Source organism: Xiphophorus maculatus, chromosome 2 (genome assembly GCF_002775205.1).
Source record: "Xiphophorus maculatus strain JP 163 A chromosome 2, X_maculatus-5.0-male, whole genome shotgun sequence".
Taxonomy (NCBI): domain Eukaryota; kingdom Metazoa; phylum Chordata; class Actinopteri; order Cyprinodontiformes; family Poeciliidae; genus Xiphophorus; species Xiphophorus maculatus.
The window spans coordinates 6,911,100-6,937,227 of NC_036444.1; the positions used below are offsets into that span (position 1 = coordinate 6,911,100).

General features: G+C 35.5%; 1 protein-coding gene across 2 annotated transcripts; it reads left to right on the forward strand.

The window, feature by feature from the left end:
* Nucleotides 1–1,253: 1,253 nt before the first annotated feature.
* LOC102219593 (unconventional myosin-Va-like) lies at nucleotides 1,254–25,075 on the forward strand. 2 transcript variants are annotated; one of them, XM_014472853.2, is made up of 40 exons: nucleotides 1,254–1,447; nucleotides 1,780–1,890; nucleotides 2,433–2,604; nucleotides 3,956–4,100; nucleotides 4,216–4,372; nucleotides 4,453–4,596; nucleotides 5,357–5,438; nucleotides 5,534–5,641; nucleotides 6,073–6,179; nucleotides 6,313–6,578; nucleotides 7,516–7,597; nucleotides 7,679–7,819; nucleotides 7,959–8,084; nucleotides 8,957–9,040; nucleotides 9,318–9,443; nucleotides 9,560–9,657; nucleotides 9,741–9,827; nucleotides 9,909–10,017; nucleotides 10,098–10,309; nucleotides 10,399–10,555; nucleotides 11,481–11,720; nucleotides 12,879–13,127; nucleotides 13,966–14,059; nucleotides 14,141–14,283; nucleotides 15,388–15,501; nucleotides 17,231–17,365; nucleotides 17,461–17,517; nucleotides 17,616–17,843; nucleotides 17,935–18,002; nucleotides 18,956–19,030; nucleotides 19,781–19,979; nucleotides 20,137–20,230; nucleotides 20,625–20,768; nucleotides 20,859–21,013; nucleotides 21,847–21,936; nucleotides 22,025–22,175; nucleotides 22,885–23,164; nucleotides 24,045–24,219; nucleotides 24,315–24,395; nucleotides 24,770–25,075. In XM_014472853.2, exons 1-40 carry the CDS (start codon nucleotides 1,421–1,423, stop codon nucleotides 24,920–24,922), a joined length of 5,466 nt encoding a protein of 1,821 aa, XP_014328339.1. In that variant the 5' UTR covers nucleotides 1,254–1,420; the 3' UTR covers nucleotides 24,923–25,075. The 2 variants fall into 2 exon arrangements, with proteins under 2 accessions (XP_014328339.1, XP_023207132.1); XM_023351364.1 differs by lacking the exons at nucleotides 1,254–1,447; nucleotides 1,780–1,890; nucleotides 2,433–2,604 and having other exon boundaries at nucleotides 4,022–4,106.
* Nucleotides 25,076–26,128: the final 1,053 nt, after the last annotated feature.

Genomic DNA, 26,128 nt, shown 5'->3' on the forward strand with positions numbered 1-26,128 from the left:
CATGTGTTTTCCAGGCACATAGTGCCCTTTTATAGCACAATAAAGTAACTATGTTAAGTTCAGTTGTTATAAAAAGGGTATATCAAATATTACTTAAAAGAAATGTTACCTCATAATTTAACAGCTTGAAATTGGGTCTCTGTCTCTTTAAAAAATCCTGCTCTTTCTTAAGCTCCGCCTTCAGGAAGTCATCACAACATCTCAAAACTACAGAACTACAACTGCAAAACTACTCTACCCGTTCACAGAAAGTTGTAAATCAGTTCCTGTTGGCCACAAATGTATGAATGTCTAAACTCCTCCATGACCCACATTTCAATTATTCAACTGGTTGTATGTGGAAAGTAGAAAACTATTATTTCATAGTTCATCTTGTTGACTCTAGGAAGTGTGCTGTTTGCCATCATTCTCTATAAACATGCCTGTGTTGAAGCTGACGTCATTGGTGCCAATATCGGGCAAAACAAGGGGGATTTGGATGCTTGTATCTTTGAAGGTAAACACCAAACGTATCATGAACCCAAAACTTGTACTCAAGTAAAAATAGCACTGCTGTAATATATTTGTACTCAAGTGAAAGTAAGAAGAAGCCATCCAAAAGAATTCTCAGGATTAAAGAAGTATTTTTGTCAAATGGCTACAGTAAGTGATATCATCAGAAATATATAATTCAATGTATAAATTACAGTACAGTATTTTAAAGACTAAGATAAATAATACAAAAATAACATGATTACAAAGTAACAAATGAGGCAGAAAAAAACCTTTTAATTCAGAGTACCTGAACTCAATGTTTATCTTGTTGACAGAAATGACAATAAGTAATGGCAGAAAGACCTCATCATGTTGAATATAATGTTAGAACAACAAAATACTCAAGTAAGAGGTGATACTGCGTAATACTACTACTCAAGTAAAAAATAAGGCGTTGTAAAACTAATGCTAAAAGTGCATTTTCCCCTAAAAGTTACTCAAACAAATGTAACAAAGTAAATATCACCCAGTTCTGGCTTCTAGGCTATTTTCAGGTGTAAAATCTTATTCATCTTATTCTAGTAATCATGCTAACTATTTTGTAGTTTGCATGAGTGGGATAAAATAATTACAAACATGAGAAGTTAGGTTCAAATTATCCCAGTGATTTTGCCAGTTCTGGCTTTCCATACATTAGAACAGCTTTAGTATTTTTACCGCTAGAGGGCGCGGTTGACACACGTTGTGAACCTGTGTCGGGGCATGCGCAGCTGAGTGACAGCTGTCGGAGGAGGCGAATCCTCTAGTCGGCAGAGTGGAGTGAGAGCTGGAGGAGGAGAGACCTGGGGACTTCGGCGTTTCTGTCCGTAGGAGTTAACAAAATGTTTTATCCCCTTCCGAGCGGGCGGGAAATGTCTCCGGAGTCTTTCTAAACAAGCTTAAGGACATGGCAGCTTTTGAACTTTACTCCAAGGTAGGCAGCGCCTGATAACGAGTCACTCAACGGTTTTTCTCTGCCTTCCTTTGTTAGCTTGTTATAATAAAATTGTAATTAGCAACTTTTTAGTGCCTGTTGAATCGCTTTTTAGTGAGTCAGGGTAATTATATAGCACTTTTTTTTTGCTACTCTGCCACATAAACTGCCTCTTACCCATCCACGTTATGCGCATGTCCGCTGCCAGTTACCTACGACTGCTGCCGCTGATGAAGTTTTTCCAGCCAGCTGTGTGACTGTAAGAGTAGAGGTTGGAGTTCTCTGACCAGTTTCTTTTTCTCTGTCTCTCTCTTTAAAAAAAAAAAATCCAGAATGCCCATGTTTGGCTCCCAGATGCAGCAGAAGTGTGGAAGTCTGCTGAGCTTCTCAAAGACTACAGTCCTGGTGACCTGACGCTGTCTCTACAACTGGAGGATGGCACGGTAAGACAGCCAAAACCCCCCCAAAACAAGCAAACAAAAAATTATCCTACAACCACACAGAGACACACCCAGAAAGACTGAGATGAAAATTGATTTAGGATGTTCTCGAAACGCCAAGCGCATATTTCTTTTGCACAAACTCTGGAAGCAGAGCCTAGTGAAATTACATGCTATGATGGATTATTCATGACAACTTGGCTGTTGGGAGTATTTCTCATCGTGAGGCAAAACAAACAGCTTTTGGTGCTATTTACAACTTAAACAGTGTGTGCATGGTTTCAGAATAAGGGAGCTGACTCAAACTAAGTTTTTCTCCAGCATTGCTGCTACCTGAAGGTATTATGTCGAGTTTGGGCATGCACATCAGGTATGGAAATAAGGTCAAATATTATCTTGAGTGAACATGAACAGGCCAAGCACTGAGGGTTTGCTGTTAGCTATCATTTGAAGCATGATTGATAGTTAATAGCTTGCATTTTTGCCCATTCTCAGTGCCATTATTAGCTATCATTAACACCTTTCTTTTTGTTTTGTTTGTTCAGGTTGTGGAGCACAATGTTGACCCCAAAACCAAAAACCTGCCCCCTCTCAGAAACCCCAACATCCTGGTGGGAGAAAATGACCTCACAACTCTCAGTTACCTCCATGAGCCAGCAGTGCTACACAACCTTAAAGTGCGCTTTATTGACTCCAAGCTGATTTACACCTACTGTGGTAATGAGCTTCATCTGTTTTGACTTGCACTATCACTGGCAGCGTAGACTTTGGAGTCTTACTCACTGCATGCGCTGACATAATCCAGAGTACCTTAAGCTGATTATTCTGATGCATGCTTGCTTTTAAAGGAACACAATGTGCATATGTCACTGATAATAAATTGCAGAATTTGTGTTATTTAATATTTTCTTCTTTTTTAATCCAAAAAGCAAAATAAATCATTGTCCTGACTGAAACACCAGCATGTGGTATGACTGAAATCTTGCTTAGAGCTAAACAAAATATAAATTTGTTGCTCTCAGTTAAGGTTGTGACTAAGCCTGTCATGATAAGAAAATTGCTGGACAGTAAATTGTCTCAGAAATTATTGCGATAAACGATAATATTGTCGTTTTGAGACCATTTTCAACTAATAATGGAAAATTAACTCCTTTTGGCCTCTGAAAGACTAATAAACTTTAATTTTGTACTCCACACTGGAATTGGAAAACATTTAAATATCCAAAATAAAACACAACCAAAAACCACAAACAACTAAAACCATAAATAAACCGGATTATGCAGTCTCTGTAAACAAAGTTGCTCTTCAAAAAATGCTAATCATCAGAATGGAAATTATTGAGCTCATTTAATTTATCATGAAATTAATTGATAATTGTGACAGACGTAATTGTCACTCTAGCCAACTCAAAACAGACATGTTGCTGATGTTGTTTTGTAGTTTTCATGTAAGAAAGATTTTTAATTGCAGTCAAAGTTTTTGTCAACTCATCTGTGTCAAATGCTTTTCCTTAATAAATAAATTATTGTTCACTTGGAGGGCCGAAATACATATGATTGCTGTCACAATATGTCAATTAATTGCATGATAAATTAAAACAAACTTAACAATTTCTATTTGCAGGATTTATTATTTTTCTCTTTTCTCTTTCTATCAAAAACTGGATGACAAATGTTTTCAGTCTTGTGTTTTGTTCTCAACTAGCCACTTTTTTGAAGGACAATTCTTTTTTCATTCATTTTATTTGTTGTTTCTGATGTTCTGTTTGTTTGTTTTGGATATTTAAAATGTCTTCCAGTTCCAGGTTTAAGTTTTCATTCAAATTTAGAGTTTATTGATCTTTGAGAACATATCCTTGCATTATTACACCATGACTATTATATTACTTAAAAATTATATCAAGGCAACAATATTATCATTTATCACAATAACTTCTGGGACAAATTATCCTCTAGTATAATTTGTTATTGTTACAGGCCTACATTTTCAGATTGTCATTTGTAAAAGTAAGAAAAAGAACTATGTGTCATCTAAGAATGAACTTTTAGTTTTTCTGATCCACTTTAGGAATCGTCCTGGTTGCCATCAATCCCTATGAGAGTCTGCCCATCTATGAAGCTGATATCATCAACGCCTACAGTGGGCAAAACATGGGAGACATGGACCCACATATCTTTGCAGTAGCTGAGGAAGCATACAAACAAATGGCCAGGTTTTGGTATTTTTGATTTACATTTTAGAGCCACCACAGAGATCTTTTTTGTCTTTAACTCTGACTCTCTTGAAGATTTTTTTGCTTATGAATGTTCCTTTTTTTTTAAATACAGAGATCAAATAAATCAGTCCATAATAGTCAGCGGGGAGTCTGGTGCAGGCAAAACGGTTTCTGCTAAATACGCCATGCGTTACTTCGCCACAGTCAGCAGCTCATCGGAGGAGACCAACGTTGAGAAGAGAGTTCTTGCTTCTAATCCAATCATGGAGGTAAAATTTTACCGCTTTAGGAAAATCTACAACACATGCTTAAAATTATGTTTTAACAGACAATATTTGTTGTTTTGTAGGCCTTTGGGAATGCCAAGACAACAAGAAATGACAACAGCAGCCGCTTTGGGAAGTACATTGAGATCGGGTTTAACGAGGATCACTGCATAGTCGGGGCTAACATGAGGACCTACTTACTGGAAAAGTCTAGAGTAGTGTTTCAGGTAAATCTTCATGGATCTGGACAATGTGTATTCATGCTACTTGAGCATTAACTTAGAAAAGGGCTGCAACTAACAATTATTTTGTTATCAATTTATTCTAATGATTAATTGATTAATCAGATAACAAAGATGGCCACATTCTGCACATTTCAGTCTTTTTTGCAATACTAGAAATAAAAGATGCAAATAAGCAAATAATTCAATTAATTTTTTAAATAAGAAAATACTAATTTTATTGCCTAATATTCAGATGTATAGCATTCATTTAGTGCAGGCTATGTCAGTTTTTAATATAAAATATGTATGTATTTTATGTAGAGTTTTGACTTAATTACTGCTTTGAGTATATTGTTCTGTCAGCAGTTGGCCTTTTTTGAGTCTGTGCACTTCAGTTAATTAATTACTAATTTAGTAGATAATTTCAGTAATTGATTAGTCACAATTAATCTGACTAATTATTTCAACCTTACATTTTTAAAATTAGAACTTTACTGTATCTCTATGTGATTTCATATATTAGATCAACACCAAGTTGCTCACAATTGTGAAGTAGAACGAATATTATATTTCATTTTTAATTTTGATTGTCACAAATGTAAACTAACACCACAAATGCATAATTTTCCAATCCAGCTTCACCGTTTGGTTTATCAGATTAACTCCTAATAGAAAACACTAAAGTTTATGGTAATAAGATGACAAAATGAGGTAAAAACTCTATGAATGTGCCTCACTCTCCATCTTTTTGCATTTCTTGTAGGCTCACGGAGAAAGAAACTACCATATTTTTTACCAGCTATGTGCCTCTTCACATCTGTCTGAGTTTAAGGCCTTCAAATTAGGTCTCAGGCAATAAAATATAATTTTTTATCATTTTTTGGAATATAATATGGCCAATAATAATAAGAGTAAAATGATCTCACTTGTTGTTTTAAAGGCTGTGCAGATGACTTCTGCTACACTAACCAGGGTCAGGGTCCAGTCATCGATGGAGTCAATGATGCCAAAGAGATGTGCAACACCAGGAGGGCGTTCTCACTATTAGGTCAGTAGTTTTATTCATTTATATATATGCACAGCTCTGGAAAAAATTAAGAGACAACTTAAAATGATCAGTTCTCTGATTTTACTTATTATAGGTATAGGTTTTAGTAAAATGAACATTGTTCTTTCATTCTATTAACTTCAATTTGTGCTGAAAAGCCAAGCACAAATTTAGTATTTATTTGCAGAAAATGAGAAATGGTCAAAATAACAAAAAGATGCAAAGCTTTCAGACTTCAAATAATTCAAAGAAAACAAGTTCATATTCATTTAGAAATCGCAGTACTAATGTTTTAGGTCAGAAATCAATACTTGGTGGAAGAACCATGAGGTTTTCAATGGGGTTTAGTGCAGTGGGCTCTTCATTTTTTGTAGATGCATGACTTCGATTTAGATTACTTGACACAGTTGTTTTTTTTGCTCACATTGTAGGAATTGGTGAAAGTGATCAAGTGAGAATTTACCAGATTCTTTCAGCTATTCTCCATCTTAGCAACGTGGATGTAAAAGATCAGTCATCTGACACATGCAGCATCCTGGTAAACACTGATTTCTCTCTGATCCAATAACATTTTTGACTCTGTTTTTATGTAGTTCATTTTGTGTCTTTTTTTTTTTTCCATCTAAGACATATGTTCAGAATTCAGAGGTATTTACGTCCTGTCTTCCCAGCCAGATAATGCCCACCTGATGGTCTTCTGTGAGCTCATGGGAGTTCCTTGTGAAGAAATGGCCCACTGGTTATGCCATAGGAAACTCCAGACGATCACGGAAACCTTTGTGAAGCCTGTTTCCAAAGAGAATGCGGTCCATGGAAGGGATGCACTGGCCAAACATATTTATGCCAGACTCTTCGGCTGGATCGTGAACAACATTAACAATGCGCTGGAATCTACAGTGAAACAACACTCATTTATCGGTGTGCTCGACATTTATGGGTAAGTTTCCCTTATCAGCTTCTTCATAGTTTTTCTATTATTACTCAACAATTTACAAAGTTAAACTTATTTAGGGTTGAAATGATTAATCGGATTAGTTGTGATGAGTACAGAAATAATTTGGTTTACTAGAATACACAAATGAAAATAAAATGTGATTTATTGAAACGGCAACATAAACTGAGAAGTATTTAGGTCAAAACTGTACAAAAAATATATACATTTTGCATTTAAGATAAAAAAATAAATATTTGTTTGTAAATATGCTCTACCCAAAACTCCTCAAATGGCATTTTAGCTTCATCCAGTTCAAATTCTGTTAAGAAAATCTTTTATTAAACACCTTTTGTTATCCAAAAATAATCAGCACATTATCACTACACTGTTTTGATGCATCCTTTGCTATAAATGATACACTAAAGCAATGGTTCCCAAAGATTTTCTTCTGGGCCCCTCTATGGATTACAATTAAATCCCCCCCCCCCAAAAAAAATCAACTGGGCACACACATTGTTCAACTAGACATAAAGCTATACACATATTTTGTTTTCAAACTCCACTGAAGTTTATTTGACACTTCAGGTTGCAACAAAACAAACTACAAACCGTCTTTACAGTGAAACACTTTTGTGTAACTGTTCTTAATTTTTTTATTTATTTTTTCATTCATCCATACCGCTTCCCGCGCCCCCACACTTTGGGAACCACTGCACTAAAGGAAGGCTATGCTGTTAGATTTTAGGAAATACAATGTTTATTTTGGTATTTAAAATAGGAATCGGATTATTTACATCTTTTAATGCATTTCTAATACATTAAAAGAAAAATCAGCAGATTGCGCCAATTTTTTTCGTACTATTATTAATCAGAATAATTGATAGATTAATTGATAACTAAAGTAAACTTTAGTTGAGGACCCATATGTATTTTTCTTCAGGTTTGAGACATTTGATGTCAACAGCTTTGAGCAGTTTTGTATCAACTATGCCAATGAAAAGCTTCAGCAGCAGTTCAACCTGGTGAGAATCTGCTAGTCTGCTAAACCTGGACTTGTTTGTGTCCAAATGGAGAATTCATCCCTCATTTTTCACTCTTTCCAGCATGTCTTCAAGCTGGAGCAAGAAGAGTACATGAAGGAGGAGATTCCCTGGACGTTGATCGACTTCTGTGACAACAAGCCGTGCATTAATCTCATCGAGGCCAAGCTTGGCATCCTGGACCTTCTGGACGAGGAGTGCAGAGTAAAATGGCACTATTGTTTGTTTTTTTTTAAGCTGCCATTGGAAGTGTGTCCACCGCTCTGGGCTCCATCACACTTAATGTGGAGGTTATGACTAATGCTATGACTAACTGATGTGTCAGCGCTTCCTCTTTCCACAGATGCCCAAAGGTTCTGACGACACATGGGCTCAGAAACTGTACAACACCCACCTGAAGCAGAATGCTTATTTTGATAAACCCAGGTTATCAAACGAAGCTTTCATCATTCACCACTTTGCTGACAAGGTAAACCCTAATTCTGTGGTATGCAGTGCAGCCCCAATCACCTTTTGATGTTATGTTTGGACTTGCAGATGTTTGGGTTTGTCATCTTTTTCCAATTGGGGGAAAAATTGTTACTCATAGGTGAACATTTTGGTAATTGAATGAATACCCCAGTGGAAAATGTGCCACTTTTCTAGACTCTTGAAAGGTTTTGCACACTCTGAAGACTTAGTCGTGGTGGGATTGTTTCCTTTTCAATTGTTAGTGGCATTGCAGCATCAATAAAAAATATGTAAAAAAAAATTCATTCATTGTGTGCTGCTTTTCAAAAAATACTGCATCACTTAATTCAACTGGTAACCTATTCAATAAGTTCTTTATTGATTTGCTTTTTAATCAGTGTGTCTGTGAAGACCTGTCTCAGCATTTCATTAATTAACTCACTAGTTTTATTGTCATTAAGAGAAATAAAACAAAATATTAGTCCATGTTACCCAATCCTGATCATATTTCAGACTTTCGCAGCCTTTAAAACATTTTCTGCCTCAATCACCCTCTATCTACCTCCATTCATCCCCCATTCAAGGTTTAATTAAATTTATTTGGTAGGGTTAATGCACATTAATTGACATTTCTATAAATGTGCCAGAATTGGCCAAAAGGGTATTTTTCCATCAATGCTCAATTTGTCCTGATAAAAATTAACAAAGGTTATGCAAACAAGATTAAAATGACGTAACTACATAGATTCTCTCAATAAATACAAAAAAAATTCCATCAATACAGACAATTTCTAAAACAAAGAAATTTCTGTGCAGTGTTAGTGTTTGATCACAAAAAGGGAGTGTGTAGGGCCAAAATCAAATTTCTGTGATCTGTTCCTTTGTGCCTAGGTGGAGTACCAGTGTGTCGGATTCCTGGAGAAAAATAAGGACACTGTCAACGAGGAACAGATTAATGTGCTTAAAAAGAGCAAGGTGAAACCATGCACTTTCTCTCTACTATTTATTAGCAGATGTTATTCTTTGTGGAGGCCAGTGCCAGTTTTATTGGATTTTAATGCTTTGCCAGCAGAGTGAAGTAATTTATGTGTTGCCAGTTTGTGGGCACGCACCCGGGAATTGTTTAGACAAAACTATTGGAGGAAATACTCCCACCTCTGATCTTTTTTTAGCCAGAAACACTGCCATCTGCTGTTTGGTGGGTCCTTTAGTTTTTGCTGCCTTTTTTAAATAATAAACTTCTGTTTTCTAGTTTGGTTTGCTGCCGAAACTGTTTGAGGATGAAGAAAAAATAAAAGCGCCAACTAGCAAGATTTCTAGTAACACTGGAAGACCTGGGAAGTCTCAAAAGGAACATAAGAAAACTGTCGGACTGCAGGTATAACCTTTAAACATGAACAATGTGTGGTCAAAATTAAACTTTTATTCTGTTTTTGTAAAGAACAAAAACAGATGACACATAAGAAGGATTTATCATTGTCGTTTATTTTTTAGTTTCGACAGTCTCTATACTTGCTTATGGACACACTAAATGCAACATCGCCTCATTATGTGCGCTGCATCAAACCGAATGACCGTAAAGCTCCATTCACGTGAGGATCTCTGCTTCCTTTAGTTATCGCAAAGCACAAATAAAACACTTATGCATTCAATTATGTTTTTCTTTAATTTAAAGTCTGGACCCAATAAGAGCCGTGCAGCAGCTTCGAGCATGTGGCGTCCTGGAAACGATCCGTATCTCTGCAGCAGGATTCCCATCTAGGTACAAATCCGTAAACACAAGTTTGTTTTTATAATAAATAATGTTGGAATATACTTTGTCATGTCATTTATAATGCCTCAGATGGACCTATCAGGAATTTTTCGGTCGTTATCGGGTCCTGATGAAACAAGAGGATGTTCTGCCTGATAGAAAACAAACCTGCAGAAACCTTCTGGAAAAACTTATCAAGGTGTGTTTGAATTTAAGAATGGTATTGATTGATTATCTGTAATTACAAGCATTTATGAGGGCTTGGTGTTTTGTCCTTAGGACCAACAGAAGTACCAGTTTGGCAAAAACAAGATCTTCTTCAGGGCTGGCCAGGTGGCTTACCTGGAGAAGCTGCGTTCGGACAGACTGCGTTCAGCTTGTGTCGCCATCCAGAAGACAATCCGCTGCTGGCTTGCTCGCAAAAAGTATCTGAGGATGAGAGAGTCCGCCATCATGATTCAGAAGCATGTACGGGCTCAGCAGGCACGCAGGTGGGTGGATCATTTACAACAGGTCGAGAGGCGCAAATGCATGTCGGAAGTGTGTTTTTAATGCGTTTGTTTTTTGTTTCTCCTTTTAGTTATGTCAAGTTTCTGCGGCAGACCAAAGCAGCTATTGTTATTCAGCGCAACGTGCGAATGTGGTCTAAAAAGAGACGTTTCCTGCAGCAGCGCTCTGCAGCTGTCACTGTTCAGCGTGTTTGGAGGGGCTATTTGGCTAGGAAGCATTACTTCAAGGTAAACTCAAGACTAATTCTGTTTATCATTTTGTGGTCAGAAGAACTTCATTATTTTGACTATTTAACTCAGTGGTGTGCAAATCTTTTGCACTGTGAGCCAGAATTACCTTATTCTTTCTAAGTTAAAATGTTACATAATTGTATTGTAACTTTTTCATAGTGTCCCATATCCTCTCTGTTGCTGATTAGAAAAAAAATTGGCCCCAAAAAGTAGAAAAACTCCTTCCACATTTTGAATATACATTGACTAACAGACTGCTTGCCTGAAAAAAATTTATGAATTTGTTATATTGAAATGTAGAAAGTAATATGTAAAGTTTTATAAAAAGAATCAGTTTAGAAAATACTTTTATATCTTTTTAGAATTTGTTTTAATGTGCGATATAAATTTAATTGTCTGCCATTTTACTTATTTGCTGATAGTTTGCAATAAATCAACTTCAGCTCTGGAAAAAATGAAGAGCCCACTGCACTGAACCCCATTGAAAACCTTCTGTTTTTTCCATCAAATATTGATTTCTAAAAAACACTGATTTCAATATTTTTGAATATTGAAATCAAAAATATTCATGAACATGAACTTGTTTTCTTTGCATTATTCGAGGCCTGAAAGCACTTTGTCTTTTTTTTTTATTTTGACCATTTCTCATTTTCTGGAAATAAATACTAAATATTTGCCTGGAATTTCCAAGACATGTTGTCAATAGTTCACAGAATAAAATAACAATTTTCATTTTACTCAAACATAGACCTATAAAAGGTAAAATCAGAGAAACTGATCATTTTGCAGTGGTCTCCTAATTTTTTTTTCTAGAGCTGCATGTATGACCAGACATACTGTATGCACACAAGCACTTGCAGTGGAATGTTTTTGAGAATATATTTTTTAACTTGACATTTTGTGCTTGTCTGTCTTTCCACAGTTGCTGCATGAGCAGAAGGCTGTGGTGATTCAGAGGATGGCGAGAGGCTGGTTGGCCAGGCAGCGTTTCCGGCGCGCAATGGAGGCCGTCGTCCTGCTGCAGAGCTGTGTGCGCCGCATGAGTGCCAAGAAAGAATTGAAGAAGCTAAAAGTGGAGGCACGCTCAGTGGAGCACTTCAAGAACCTCAACATTGGGATGGAGAACAAGATCATGCAGTTACAGCACAAGATAAACGAGCAAGTGAGTTTTGTAGCACTATATAGAGGAGAGGTCAACAGCAATTTCCTGTTTGCTTTAGGCCCAACTTGCTGATTTTGTTAATTTTTCTGTCCACTTTGTTTTAACTCAACAAATAAATTCTAATCCAGCTGGAGATTTTGGAATTAAAAGATTATACATTGATGCTTAAATAGGAAGCCGTTAATTCAATTTATACTAAATGCCAAAAAATATATATTTTTATGGAGACCGGATGTACCAAGGAAATTTAGACTCCTGTTTGAGTCACTGGTGTCAGGGGGATCAAAGCAAGTTTCCAACTATCAATCTGTATGCACATCAGCCTCAACACCTCCCTTCCTTCCACATTAAAACATGTGGTTTTCCCAGATTCTGTATTTAAAAGGAATTTATTATGCTAAATTAACTTTTTGCACATTTTTATGCTTTCATTTGGTTCTCACCTGCTTTTAAAAACAGCCCGATTATGGCAGTAATTGAATATTTTGATTTCTGGAAATGAGCTGTTTCAAAAACCTCTCAAGTCATCTACCGTTATCTAGCAACCACAGTGACATCCAGCCTGTCACCTAGCAACCCAAGTGGCGTGCCAGCACGTTTGGTCAGCTGGTTTTACTGCTCCTAGAAAGAACAGTTGTTATTGACCATTCAGAAACCGCTTGATGCATTCTTGTTGGTTGTGCAGGAGGCTCCAACTCTGCTTTTCAAAGATGTACAGCTTTTTAATTGCCTATCTGTTTGCAGCCATTTTTAAGTGTGAGTCTAAATGTTGAGTTGGGAGCTTGACCAGCAGCAGGTTATTTGGATTTAAAGTGACAGGACGCCCTAAAAGACTTCATCTTGATTTTGTGCAAAAAATTTAATGATCATGTTTTGATCCTGACCTGTTTAAGGAAGCATAATAGGCCACCTTTAATGCTTAACTACAGAACAATTATTCATACTTAAAAAATACACAATGCAAGAAATGACAACTATGGAAGAGCAGTGGGCTTCAAAACGTGTGTAGGAACTTTGTGGTGCATCATTAGACACAAATATGTGTTTTTCTCTGCAATTTACTCTCTAATCACCTGAAACAATGCTTCTAATAAAACTCTGGGTCATTGGCGTTGTCATATCACATGCAAATCATGTGTCTGTGTCTCCCCCCTGCAGCACAAAGAAAACAGAGAGCTCACAGAGAGGCTCAGTGTTCTGGAGAAGACCCACACTACTGAGAGGGAGAAACAGTGCAGAGAGATAGAAAACCTGCGCTCTTCAGAGCAGGAGGCCAGAGCCAAAGCAGAGAAGGTTCCCTCGCTGCTGGAGCAGCTGTCCTTCCTTCAGGAGGAGCTGGAAAACACCCGCAGAGAGAAGGAGCACCAGGAGGAGCAGACAAAGATCTACAAAGAGCAAACGCAACAGGTAGGCCTTAACCTTTGACAATATCAGGATTTCTTTAGCAGCATATCTGCTAATGATCTGGAATATGGAGAAATTACTTTCACTGACATTCAGACAGATAAATTTAGACTAATTTTCACAACCTTGAAGGCTAAAATGCAACTTATTGTAAATTTGAGGCTTCAAGTTATGTTTATCAAACATTCATCTCTTTATAATAATTCATATTTCTGGCTGTTTTGATGCAAACATAAATGTGACTACAAAGATAGGAGATGTCTTTCATTTAAAAATTTGTTATTATTTCTATTACATACAATAATAACTTAAGCTTTTAGATTTTGATTGCGGGATACAGTATGCCGTGGTAGGAGTGGGCGATATGAACTTAAAGTTTTATCACAATATTTTATTACGCTATTGTGATAACAGTGACAATAAGAACTACGTATGTCTTACTGTTTTAGATAACTGTATGGCTGTGACTTCATGACACAGCAGTCATAGTCCCACAAATTCAAATACTGCTCTTGAAAAACAAACCCATTTAGGACATCAGTCACAAAAAGAAGTGTGATTTGTATCCCCACAATGCAAGCAATAAGTGCATTTAATCTTAACTTTTGTTTATATTTATTGATAACACCTTCACTGAACAAACAGTAGAGAAAAGTAGTAAAAATAAAACATCCTTCAATATGGACAGTTTTAGGAGTTTTTAAACATCAAAAGTTTAAAAACAATTAATGTGAAAACGATGAATCAAAATCTTATCATAAGAAATTCACCTCAAATGATAAACAATCTTTAAAATCCAAACTGATTGATTACTAAAATCATGCACCATGTTCTCTTCCAGAAAATCCATGAACTGAATATGAAGAACAGCTTGTTAAATAACAACTTAGAAGAACTAAACGAGGAATTCTCCATACAAGCTCAGCAGTTGGCAGGTAATGGATCTACTGGATATCTACACAAAAATCTAAGCGTAAGTGTTGGAAATTAAGTAAAAATTAACTTCTTTTACTCAGAAATTAAAACCAACTTGGAGAACACCAAACAGCTGGAGAAAGACTTTACAGAAGAGCGCTCTCGCTACCAAAGTCTCCTCAGCAAGCATCTGCAGCTGGAGGAACGGCACAAGGACCTCAAGGAGGAGATGAACGTCACCATAGTAAGGAAGATTTTCCTTCTTTGTATGGCAACAGAAGCTGATTTGACAGTTTTAAAGAGCTCATATGCAGTGCTTTTAAAAATTTATTAATATTCCTTAAACCTTTTCACATTGCAACCACAAATGTTGAGTGCTTTTTAGTTGGATTTAATTGCAAAGATGTGCACAATTGTAATGTGGAAAACTCTGTTTTTACCAAATTTGCACATGTAACCAGTGAAAGGATTTCCCAATCTTTTCAAACTACATACTCAAGCTCAGTCAGATTGGTGAAAGTGGGCCTGTCCCACTCCAGATTCTCTCTTTTTTATTTTTTTATTTGAAAATATTATTAAAATTCCAAACAATATTACATCCAAACCTTACATTTTTTAAATGTACTATAGATATTTCAATCCAGATTCTAATATCATTTAGGTGTGAACCTAACCCTGGCTGACGTCTTTTGCAGCCTGTAACAAGTTGGATTTCTTCCATGATTATCCTATATTTAGCTCCATTTATCTCTGCTTTCCAGTCCTTGTTGAAGAAAATATTCCCACAGCATGATGGTGCCACCACCATGCTTCACCGTGGTGATGTTCAGTGTTAGTTTTCCAGAATAGTCTCTTTTGCATGTAAGCCAAAATGTAAATTTTCATGTGACGATTGTCTACTACTTTGCGTTCTCTGTAACATACACTGAGGATTGTGGCTGTAACATGGCAAGATGTGAAAAAGTGACATGAATACTTTTGAATGGTATTGTATCAAATTTTATTTGGTCATATAAGTTGGGTAGCAGATCCAAATGATAATAAAAAAACTGAATTAATAGAGAACGTTTAAAACTGATGTATTTAATCCAAGATTCACCCACCTGTTTGCTGCTTTCTCTAGCAAGTAACTTGACCAAGTTATATTTTAGTTTTGTTTTCACTTGTCAAATTATAACATTTCTTCATTTAGAGGAATTATTTAATAATTGTTCAAGCATGACTCTTAATTGGGTTTTATGAGGCTTATTTTTTGAGAAATGTAAATGGATTCCAGAACTATGTAGACATCGCTATATATTAATATTAATCTTGTTTATCTTAAATATTCTTTTTTGTTCCTAATAAGATTTCAAACCAGTCTAGTCACCAGAGGACAGACTCCAACTACAGCAGTAACTCATCTGAGTTTTCTCAAATCCTGAGCTCCACTGAAGATGAAGACAGCGCCATTCAAGCAGAGGTAATCTTTAAAACGTTTATCATCTGCAGATATACAAGTGTGACTTCAGACAGCTTTTATGTGATTTATTTACAAAGAAATGTTTAAAATCCTGATTAGCTTAATTGAGTCGTAATTTATAAGAAATATTTTGGAAAAGAGTTAAAGTTTTCCTTTCTCCTTTATGTATGTAAATACTGTTGTACTCTCCCATTTCAAGAATTTTGCACTTTTCAGATAGCATCGTAAATATGAAATGAATTCTTATTATTTTGTCCTTTATTTGCCTGGTGAAAAAAAGGACTAACTAACTTGCTTTGTTGCTTACTTTACTTAGCTAGCTTACTTAGTTTGCTTACTTTCTGTGCTTACTTTCTTACTTATTTTACTTACTTTACTTACTTACTTTGGTTACTTGCTTACTTACGTTACTTTCTTAGTTACTTTACTTACCTTCCTTACTTACCTACTTAACTTACTTACTTACCTACCTTACCTACTTTACTTACTTACTTACTTACTTTACTTGCATAACTAACCAACCTAACATGTTTGATCAAACATTTTATACACTTAACCTAATTCTCAGTGTGGTTGTTTTAAAAACAAAAATTAATCATGTTATTACTCGCATTCCATCTCTTTTTTTAATTAGAAATGGTACGTTAGGTTGTTCAGATTCCCTTTTGCATATCTAAGCTGTACAGTTGTTAGTGGAAGGAAGCTTTCTCATGCCACATTAAACAAATGTGTTTGGTAGGAAAAATATTTGTAGTGTTTGTCATTTCTAATTTGATCATGATAAAGTTAAACGCTAACAAGCTGTGGCGTCTTCAGTCTGAAGTGAGATGTTTAGTCAACTTGAATATTGACTTTCAGGAAGATAGCACACGTCTTAAATATTTCTCAATCATGAATAAGATTTTTAAGGGTTAAATTGTGAATTGCCTGAGCTTAACCTTATATGCCTTCTTGGTTTGATGAGCTGCAACAGTAGCTTCACTGCAAAACCACATTCTCTTACCAAGTATTTTTGGACTAGTTTTTAGAACAAATGTCTTAGTTTTGTCTCATTTCAAGTGTACCAACTTGAAAGTTATTTTTCAGCAAGATATGTAAGCTTGTTTTAAGTAAATAATTCCTTAATATTGACAGAAAATACTAGTTCCACTGGAATATTATTTCACTTATAGTAGGACATTTTCCCCATGTTGCTAGTGGAACTAGTACTTTTTAAAAAAACAATCAATATTAAGGAGTCATTTACTTCAAACAAGCTCCTATATCTTACTGAAAGATTACATGTAAGTTAGTTTTGTCTTATTTCATGTGTACTAAGACTTTGGCACTATACATTAGAATAAAACACTTGGTAAGAAGTGTTTTTGCAGTGTATTGCTGATATTGGTCCATGTTTTTTATCTTAATATGCAGCTATATGCTCCAGAGCGGATAATCTGCCATAGAGCACGTACAACCCTAGAAATCAAAGTTTTTTTACATGACTGTAAAATAGGATTAGACAGCTTCTGTTCAAGTTCTATAAATATCACAGCTGCTTGATGTGAACTATGCATGATGGAGTAGAAAACATTTCCTTGTGCTTCACAGAAAATATGAGAAATTTCTTTTTGTAATTTACTGCAGTTCTGTCTTCACTTATGTGTTTCTAATCCTCTAGTAGTCCAGTGCCTTAGTTAAATTAATATGATATATTTAATCTAATTAAAGTTTGCTTGTATTTTACCAGGATGAGGTCGAGACTAAAGTGGACCTGCCCATTCTTCTAAAGCTCCAGAAAAGGGTGAAGGAGCTAGAGGGAGAAAATCGATCTTTATGGAAAAAGCTGGATAAAAAAGAGGAGGCCCAACAAGAAAAGGCAAAAGTATGAAATCCCTCTATAAACATTTATCTAAAGTTCATCTGCTTAGCTATTTGGTGTTTGGATCTTACATCATATCTTTCTGTAAAACAAATAAGGAACTGGAGATGCAGACAACTTTTGGCAGGACAGAACTGGACGTAGAAAAATTGAAGGTGTGACTTTCCTCATATGTGATTACTGAATCTGAAATATGCATAAAAACAAAAAAGTAGTTCTAGATTTTTGATCCTCAGCCTGTTTTCTAATGTAGCGGCAAGAGCTGGAGTCTGAAAACAAGAAACTGAAGCAGAATCTGAATGAGCTGCGGAAGTCTCTAACCAGCGAGAATAGCGATTTGGCGCCCCCTGCTGCTGGTACTTTGTCTTATAACATTCTGCTGGAACAACTCAGTTCTTCCAACGAGGAGCTGGAGCTGCGTAAAGAGGAGGTGTTGCTCCTCCGTTCACATATGGTTCGTCAGGAAGCTCTTAAACACAAGGTGAGAAGTTACATGGACTGTATGTGTTTGTTATAATATTAAAATGTAATTAATAAAGGAAATTTTTGTTTAAATAACAATTTAATTCCAGGATTCTGTACTTGGAGAAAGTGTGAAACTGGATCTCGGTGAAATCCACTCATTACAAGATTCTGACAGGTAAGAACCACCTGGCTCTGTTTTTATGCTGCATCCTGCCAAACAGTTTTGAAAATTTCTCAAATAATTTATAATCAATAAAGCAAAAATGCACCTGAAGGAAATGCACGAACTGTGCACGCTCTGTCTTCTAAGATGTGAGAAGCATAACTGAGCAGAATAATTTGTATACCATATAAACTTTATTCTTATGTAAAAATATTACATTAATCAGCCCAAATTATGGAGAATTTCAAGATGTATGCTTTTAATTGTGTTGTATTTATGAATTTAAAGTTAGAAATCATTCTCAGGATTTCTAGCTTTAAATTAAAATATGACAAGAGGCAGAAGCTGACTGAGCTTCATCTGAAGTTAGGAATTTTATTTAGAAACATGTGAATAAAGAGAAGAACCTCTTACACCCATGAAAATTTTAAATAATTCAGTAACTTTTAGTGTGTTTGTGCTTCAACTGCTAACAGATTTTAAGTGCGATCAAACTGAGAAAACAAAGTAAAGAAAAATAAACTTGACAATATGTAATCATGATATGTTTTGTTTTCCTGAGAAAGATTTGTTAGGAAGAGCTTATTAAAACAAAAAAGTCCTCAAGTCTGCCGAATGTCTTCACATTAAGTTACATATTATTTTAGATTAATAGACTGTAACAGTGTTCAAAAGTAAATAATTTTTGCAGCAGGACTGGTTCATTTCTCATTCTTTGTTGCTTTTCTATATATATTTAATATATTTTATTTATAAAATGTTTAGTGTCATTTCAGTATTAAATAACTGCTTGTAAAATGATGTGTTGCAGTAAAATAATTGTAGATTTTTCCTATTTCTCTCTCTTCTCAGTAAATCAGCTGTTATTACTACCTTTATCTTTTCTGGTTTCTTATATGGGAACTCGGCTCTTTCTAATTGGAGATATTAATGTATGTGGTAACTTTCTGATGCTTCTCCTTCAGGTCCACTAATATTCATACCCTGAATGAAGATGGAGAGCTGTGGCTTGCTTATGAAGGCTTGAAAGAGACAAATAGGTAATGATGCAATATCCTGTACATTTATTAGGTTTTATACTAGGGCTCGACAACATGCGTTTACTATCAGTTAATATAAATAGTTATTGATAGTTTTTTTGTTTTAAATATATGAAATACTGTAAAACTGGTCCCGTGACTTTTTCTGTTTTATCCATAGTTTTCAGTCCACACCGTTTTTTATTTTATTTTAATCTGCTATGAGGCACAGAGGCAAAACTTTAAACTGCTGCTGCGCAAGTTACTCTACAGGTTGTTGCTAGGTAACCAAAGAGTGAGTGAGTTGCTAGGTAACTAAAGAATGAGTGAGTTAGTTGATTACACCAATCTTGCTTAGCTGGGCATGAGAGATTGAACAGCTAGAGCCTTTCCTCTGCCTACATCTCCCAGAATGCTGTACGGTAAAATTATCTGTACAATTATTGGATATTCTATCAGACACATTATCTGTTGATATTGATTACCTGTCTATTGTGATATATCTTATTGATTTATTGTCCATCGCTAGTTTATAGCCATCGTAAAAAGACAATGCTAGGATTTTGTACATATTTAATTCATATCTGAGTTTATGCTTTTTTGCCTTTTTGCACATTTTTACTTTGGTTTTATCTTTGTGGACATAGAACGTCGCAGTGGTGTGTGTGGTGTTTTTTTTGTTTATTTGCATGATAAAACACTAGAACAAACTGAGTGAGTGTGTTCTTTATTTTTTACCATGCATTTGATCACGATCCAAACATCCTGCAGGCTTCTGGAGACCCAGATGCAGGAGCAGGAGTGTCTTCACAATGAGAAGTACAGGAAGCTGAATGAGGAGATGAACAAACTGAGGGCTGAAAAGGAGCATCAACAAAAGCTGCTGGCTGTGAGCCTGCTTCTACCCGAAGATGCCCGAATAGACGCAAGCCTGAAGCACGAGATAACACGACTCACCACTGAGAATCTGGTGGGTTTGTTTACTGGATTTGTGATCGCTCTTTCTTCCTTTTTATTACCTCCAACCAAGTTCTGATGTGGCCGTCATTGCTGTTTCTTCATAATGGAATTAAGACGTCGATAAAAATTGGGATTTTGTCATTAATTTATTTTTTCTTTAATTTCAGGAACGAATGGAACAACAACAGAAACAAGATAAAACAATACGCAAATTGAAAAAACAACTTAAGCTCTATATGAAAAAAGTGGAAGATTTAGAAGGTAATCCAGTCGTACTACATTTGAAATTATGAACCCATATCTTTTTAAAAATCACAATCCGGATAAAAAGTAAAGAAAAATTTATCAAATCAATTAGTTTACATTATAATTTATGTCACTTATCCTGTGAAAATGTCTATATTATAACTTATTATTATTGCTGTTATCATTGCTATTATTTTATTATTATCATTAATATCTATTATTAATAATTTTAGGTTTAATTGTTGGTAGCATTATTTTTTTATCATCAGTAATGTAGAGTAATGGATAATAAAAAAGAAATTTTGACTTTTTTCTCAGATTAAAGTCGGTTTGATTTGACATCACAATTAAAAAATACAACCTGGCAGTGATCTGATTGGTTCTCATATTATTTTTCTGTTTCATTTAGCGAACGCTCACCAGACAGTTAGCTCTTCTGGGACAAGCATGCCTGTCCGACCGGTGCACATCGCACGCAAGGAGAAGGAGTTCCAGGGCATGTTGGAGTTCAAGGAGGACGACACGGGTCATTTGCTGAAGAACCTGGTCATAGGTGTGTGTTGTTCCAACAACCCGTCTGTTACATGTGATAAAAGTAGGTCAGGATGTTTCTTGTTTTCACTGACTGTGGTGATTTTCACAGATCTGAAGCCTCGTGGCGTCGCAGTCAGCTTCACTCCAGGGCTTCCTGCCTTCATCATCTTCATGTGCCTTCGATATGCAGACAATGTGAACGACGACAGGAGACTCAGCACTCTCCTCAATTCTACAATCAGCAGCATCAAAGGCGTCATCAAGGTGCAGCATTTAACCTCGATCAGTTGAAAAACAAATGCCAGGGTTTATTACATTAATTTGGACCGATTTCCAGCAAAATCGTGATAAACTCATCTATGTGTTTATCTTTAGACGCGTTGATTAATGCAATGCTAAAACCAGGAAGATAAAGCACATCACCCCAGTTTTAAGTTCTTACACAGGCTCCACTAATCTGGAAAACTGCAAAACAGCTGAAACACAGAGTTCCTTTAAATCAAGGCTTCTCCTTCCCTCTCTTTAGAGTTGCCTTTGATGACCCTGCAAAAATACAAACTCTGTTTTTGTTTAGTTTCTAATGTAAATATCTTGGTACAGTTGAAATAAGGCAAAAATAACTTACAAGTAAGTTTTGTACAAGACAGAAAGCTTGTTTTAAGTCAATAATTCCTTAATATTGATAAAGTTGTATTGATATTTCACTTGGAACAAGACATTTTGTCCACAAGTGAAAAAATATGCTAGTGGAACTTGTACTTTTTTTTATCAATATTGAAGAATTATTAACTTAAAACCATCTCTTATATCTTGCTGAAAAGTTACTGTAAGATAGTTTTGTCTTATTTCTAGTCTCTGAAGATATTTACACTTGAAGTAGGACAAAAATACTTGGTAAGATTTTATGCTTTTGCAGTGTAGTAGTAACTTGATGTGCATTTGCTTGATAAATTTGATGATGTCATTTGACAAACTGTTTTTTTTGTTTGTTCAATAATTGTTTACTGTACGACGTTTTTATGATGTAAAACATTTTGAATTGCCTTGTTGCTGAAATGTGTTTTATGAAGAAACTTGAGTTGATTTTGCTCGTGCAGAGAAAAGGAAATGATTTTGAAGTGGTGTCGTTCTGGCTGGCCAACACGTGCCGGTTAATGCACTGTCTGAAGCAGTACAGTGGAGATGAGGTGAGCATCAGAAGAGTGAAACGTCGCTCCTGCGTTTACGTGCGTCTTAAATAAAGCTGCATAATCATGTAATTAATCTGCCCTGCAGGTGTTTATGGTGCACAACACTGCTAAGCAGAATGAGCAATGCCTGGCTAATTTTGAGCTGACAGAGTACCATCAGCTTTTTGGTGACCTGGCCATTCAAATCTACCGTCAGATCATCAAAAGCATGGAGAACATCCTGCTACCCCTGATAAGTAAGAAGACCGGAGCCCAAACTTAAGCTTGTTGCAATAAATCAATTTATCGCATCAGAAATTAAAATGAGCCCAATAATTTCCATTTGCATGATTGTTTTTTTTCTTGTATCTTTTATTTCTTTCTATCAAAAGTTTCAGTCTGGTCCATTGGTCTGAACTTGACCATTTTTTAAGGGCCATTTTGTGTTAGTTTTATTTTTTGTTTTGTTCATTTATTTTGGATATTTAAAATGTCTCCCAATGTTTCATGTTTGTTAGAAATGAAGATTTAAATAATTGAGTATTACTTCAAAATGATCTCAAAACAAAAGTATTTACCGCAATAACTTCTGTGAGCCTGCTCGAATGTTTATTTTGTTTGTTTTCGTGCACGCAATGAAGCTTTCCTTATCTGAATAACTTTTACTGTACAACTTAAACCTTACAGCCACAAACTTCAATGTATTTATTTGAATTTTAGGTAATTAATTACCAAGGGAACACATAATTATGAAGGGTGAATACAAATACAGACCAAACTTTTCATATTAGTAAATTTAACATTTTCTTTTCCTTCTTAACAAGTATGCCCTGCTTTGTGTTCGTCTATCACATAAAATCCTAATACATTAAACTGAAGTTTGAATGTCAAAATGTGAAAAGTTAAAGTTTTATGAATACTTTTTCGAGGTGCTATGTCTTAAAATCATACTATTGTGTTTTGTAGTACCATGCATGCTGGAGCATGAGGCAGAGCAGGGAGTTTTAGGCTCCAAACCAACAGGCCTGAGGAAGAGGAGCCCCAGCTTCCCTGATGAAGCTTTGACAGTGGAAGTCCTCCTGCAACGTCTCAGCTTCTTCCACACCACCATGAGTCAACACGGGATGGACCCTGACATCATCAAACAGGTGGTCAAACAGCAGTTTTACATCATCAGCGCCGTTACTCTTAACAATCTGCTGCTGAGGAAAGACATGTGCTCGTGGGGTAAAGGCCTACAGATCAGGTAATCACATTAACACTTCCTTATTTTTTTTAAAACTAAACATGAAGGAGGCTACAGAAGAGAGATTTATGCATAATTTAGATTAACAATACATATAAAAATTAGAGTTCTGACAAATTATGCTGCTAATAATATATATTGACCAGTTGGATAGACTTGAACTTCCTGAGATGCTAAAGCTAACAAAGCATGGTGGGCAATATAGACTAGATTGCAATATTTTTTGGCACTATTTTAATAATGTTTATGATTTAAAAATAAAACTATTTAATACTTTATAAGATAAGTGTATGGCTGTGAGTGCATGGCACAGTATTCATAGCACCATAAAAACACAAAAATAGTTTTTGAAAAATATTCCCGTTTGAATTTTTTTTTTTTTCCAAGACGGCATTACTTAAAAAAAGTGCGATTTTAAACTACACACATTAAATTTTTTGGGGTGGGTAAACTTATTGATATGTATTGATATTTTTGTGGAGAAAATGGTAAAAATAAAATTTCTAATAATGCTGTCTATTTTATTTATTATTTAACATCATTAATTGTTTATTTTTAGGCAGTTATGAGACACGGTGGTGAAACCTTAAACTGCTGCTGCGCTAGTTACTCGGCAGGTTGTTGCTAGGTAACCAAAGAGCGAGTGAGTGGAACTGCTTTGAAAACCTAAATTGTAAATCTAATATCCACTTTCAGTTAGAGATAGAGTAAACAGGATACATTTTACACCATTTTGTTTTGAATTTGTAGAAAATCTGCAAATCTGAATCACTTTTCTCCTCCTTGTGTTGTTTTTGTTTACTTGAACTCATTTTAAAATTACGTCTGTTTGTAGCATTTTTTAATCTGAAGTGTCTTTTGTCCTCCTCTCTGGGTGAAGGTACAACGTTTGGCAGCTGGATGAGTGGCTGGGAGAGAAGGAGCTGAGCGACTGTGGAGCGAAGGAAACTCTGGAGCCTCTCATTCAGGCTGCACAGCTTTTACAGATCAATAAAAACACTGAAGCTGATGCCAAAGCAATCTGTAGCATGTGCTCCTCCCTCACCACAGCACAGGTTTGGCATGAGAAAACATTCCAGCTTTTTAATCTTTACACAAATAAATATAACTCAGTTCACTCTTATGTTTTTTTTTTGTTTTTTTTTTACAGATTGTTAAAATCCTGACGTTGTACACTCCAGTGATTGAGTTTGAAGAAAGAGTATCAAACACATTCATCACCACCATTAAAGTAAGGTCTTAATACAGGGGTGTCCAAAATGTGGCCCGGGGGCCATTTGTGACCTTTGAAATGATTTTAATCGGCCCAACCGACCATAAGTCATAACTGATGACCCCAAAAATTTGTAAATTGTTTTTTGTTTTTTTTATAAGGCAACAATGTGAAGCCTTTTTTTTATGTTTCAAAACTTCAAGTATTTATAGATTTTATATTTCTAGATAAAATAGGAAACAATTTATGAATGTTTTGGTCTGAGTAGTTTAAATTTGCCAATTTTGGGCGGGGCAAAAAGTTTGGGAACCACTGTCTTAATCTCTAGACTTTTTTTTTAATCGAGCTTCCATGTAATAGTTCATTAACTCTTTTCTTTTCTTCCTTTTTAGAACCTTTTGAAAGACAGAGCTGAGTCGTCCAACTTGATGATGGACGCCAAGAAAATATTCTCCGTCACATTCCCGTTCACGCCTTCCTCTGTGGCTCTGGAGACCGTCCAGATCCCCGCAAGCCTCAACCTGGGCTTCCTTACACGTGTCTAGAGCTGACCTCTGACCTCTGATCGCACCTTGTTTTTCTAATCCTGTTTACAAGTAAATAAAATGAACCAAAGACTGTTTTCCATCAAAGTTTGTATCTTAAAAAGAGCTGAAATTTATAGATATGTGAATATTGTTTTTTTTTTTTCCCCCTAAGAATACAAACCGACTCAATAGGAAATATGCAAAAAAGTTTCTTAAAGGAGAAACTTTAAAAAAAAAAATAAAGAATTTTAGCATAGAAATGTGACATTTCACCTGTTGACATTAGTATATATATAGCGCTGACTGTTGGCTTACTTACACTCATCATGGATGTGAAGGGTGTACAAATTTTAAACATTTTTCCAGAGTGGAATAAGAATACAGCATACAAATAAATAAAATGTAATTGAATTAAGTTCGGCATACTTAATTTATTTGCTTTTCTGTAATGACAAAATATTTGAGTGAATACATTTAATTTAAGTATCAATTTATCTCAGTTTTTTTTTTTTTACTTGGATCACCTGTTGTGTTTTTTCAGTGTACATCGTAGTGATTTAACTTGGTGTACAAGTTTGAATTTATTGTGGATTTATCTAAAAACAGTCAGGCTTAGTTAGGTGTTATTGCAATTATAACACCTAACTAATGAAGTTAAATGTCTTCTTGAACGTTTTAGAGTTACCACTATAGTTCAAAAGCCATTAATAATCTACTGACATAATTCCTCCTGGATATTTGACTGTCCTTTTTAAAATAATTGGCAGAGTTTGATTTGGTTGGTTTCCTGGCCCAGTGCTATTTTTAAATTTAAGTTCAGTTCGTGAACATTTTAAAAACTTGGCTGCTTTTTTTGTTTCTTTTATTATGAAACCAGTTTTGATGTGTTTGGGATCGTTGTCCTGCTGGAACATGCAGTGGTCAAAGTTTTCCCCCATCTGGTTCTTCACAGCCAGCATTACTGACTGTGAAACAGACCCTCAGCATGATGCTATCACCACCATGCCTGATTGTTAGGTTTAAAATTCTCACTTCTTATCATTGTTGCCAAATAACGTGATTTTAGTCTTGTCTGAAAAGACACATTTTTGTTTTTGTGTCATTTTCCTAGTTTTTGGGGGTTGAGAACATCCCAGTTTATGGGAAAGTGAAATTTTCTTCACCGGGTCATTCTGGTTCTTGAGTTGTTTGACTGAAACTTGGACATAATTCATACTTCAAACT

Bases quoted from the DNA above. Each gene is read 5' to 3' on its own strand.
- LOC102219593 (XM_014472853.2), top strand. From the start codon at position 1,421: ATGGCAGCTTTTGAACTTTACTCCAAG. The intron at 4,373-4,452 runs GTAAAATTTTAC...GTTGTTTTGTAG, and splicing joins CTTCTAATCCAATCATGGAG to GCCTTTGGGAATGCCAAGAC. The intron at 20,231-20,624 runs GTAATCCAGTCG...TGTTTCATTTAG, and splicing joins AAAAGTGGAAGATTTAGAAG to CGAACGCTCACCAGACAGTT.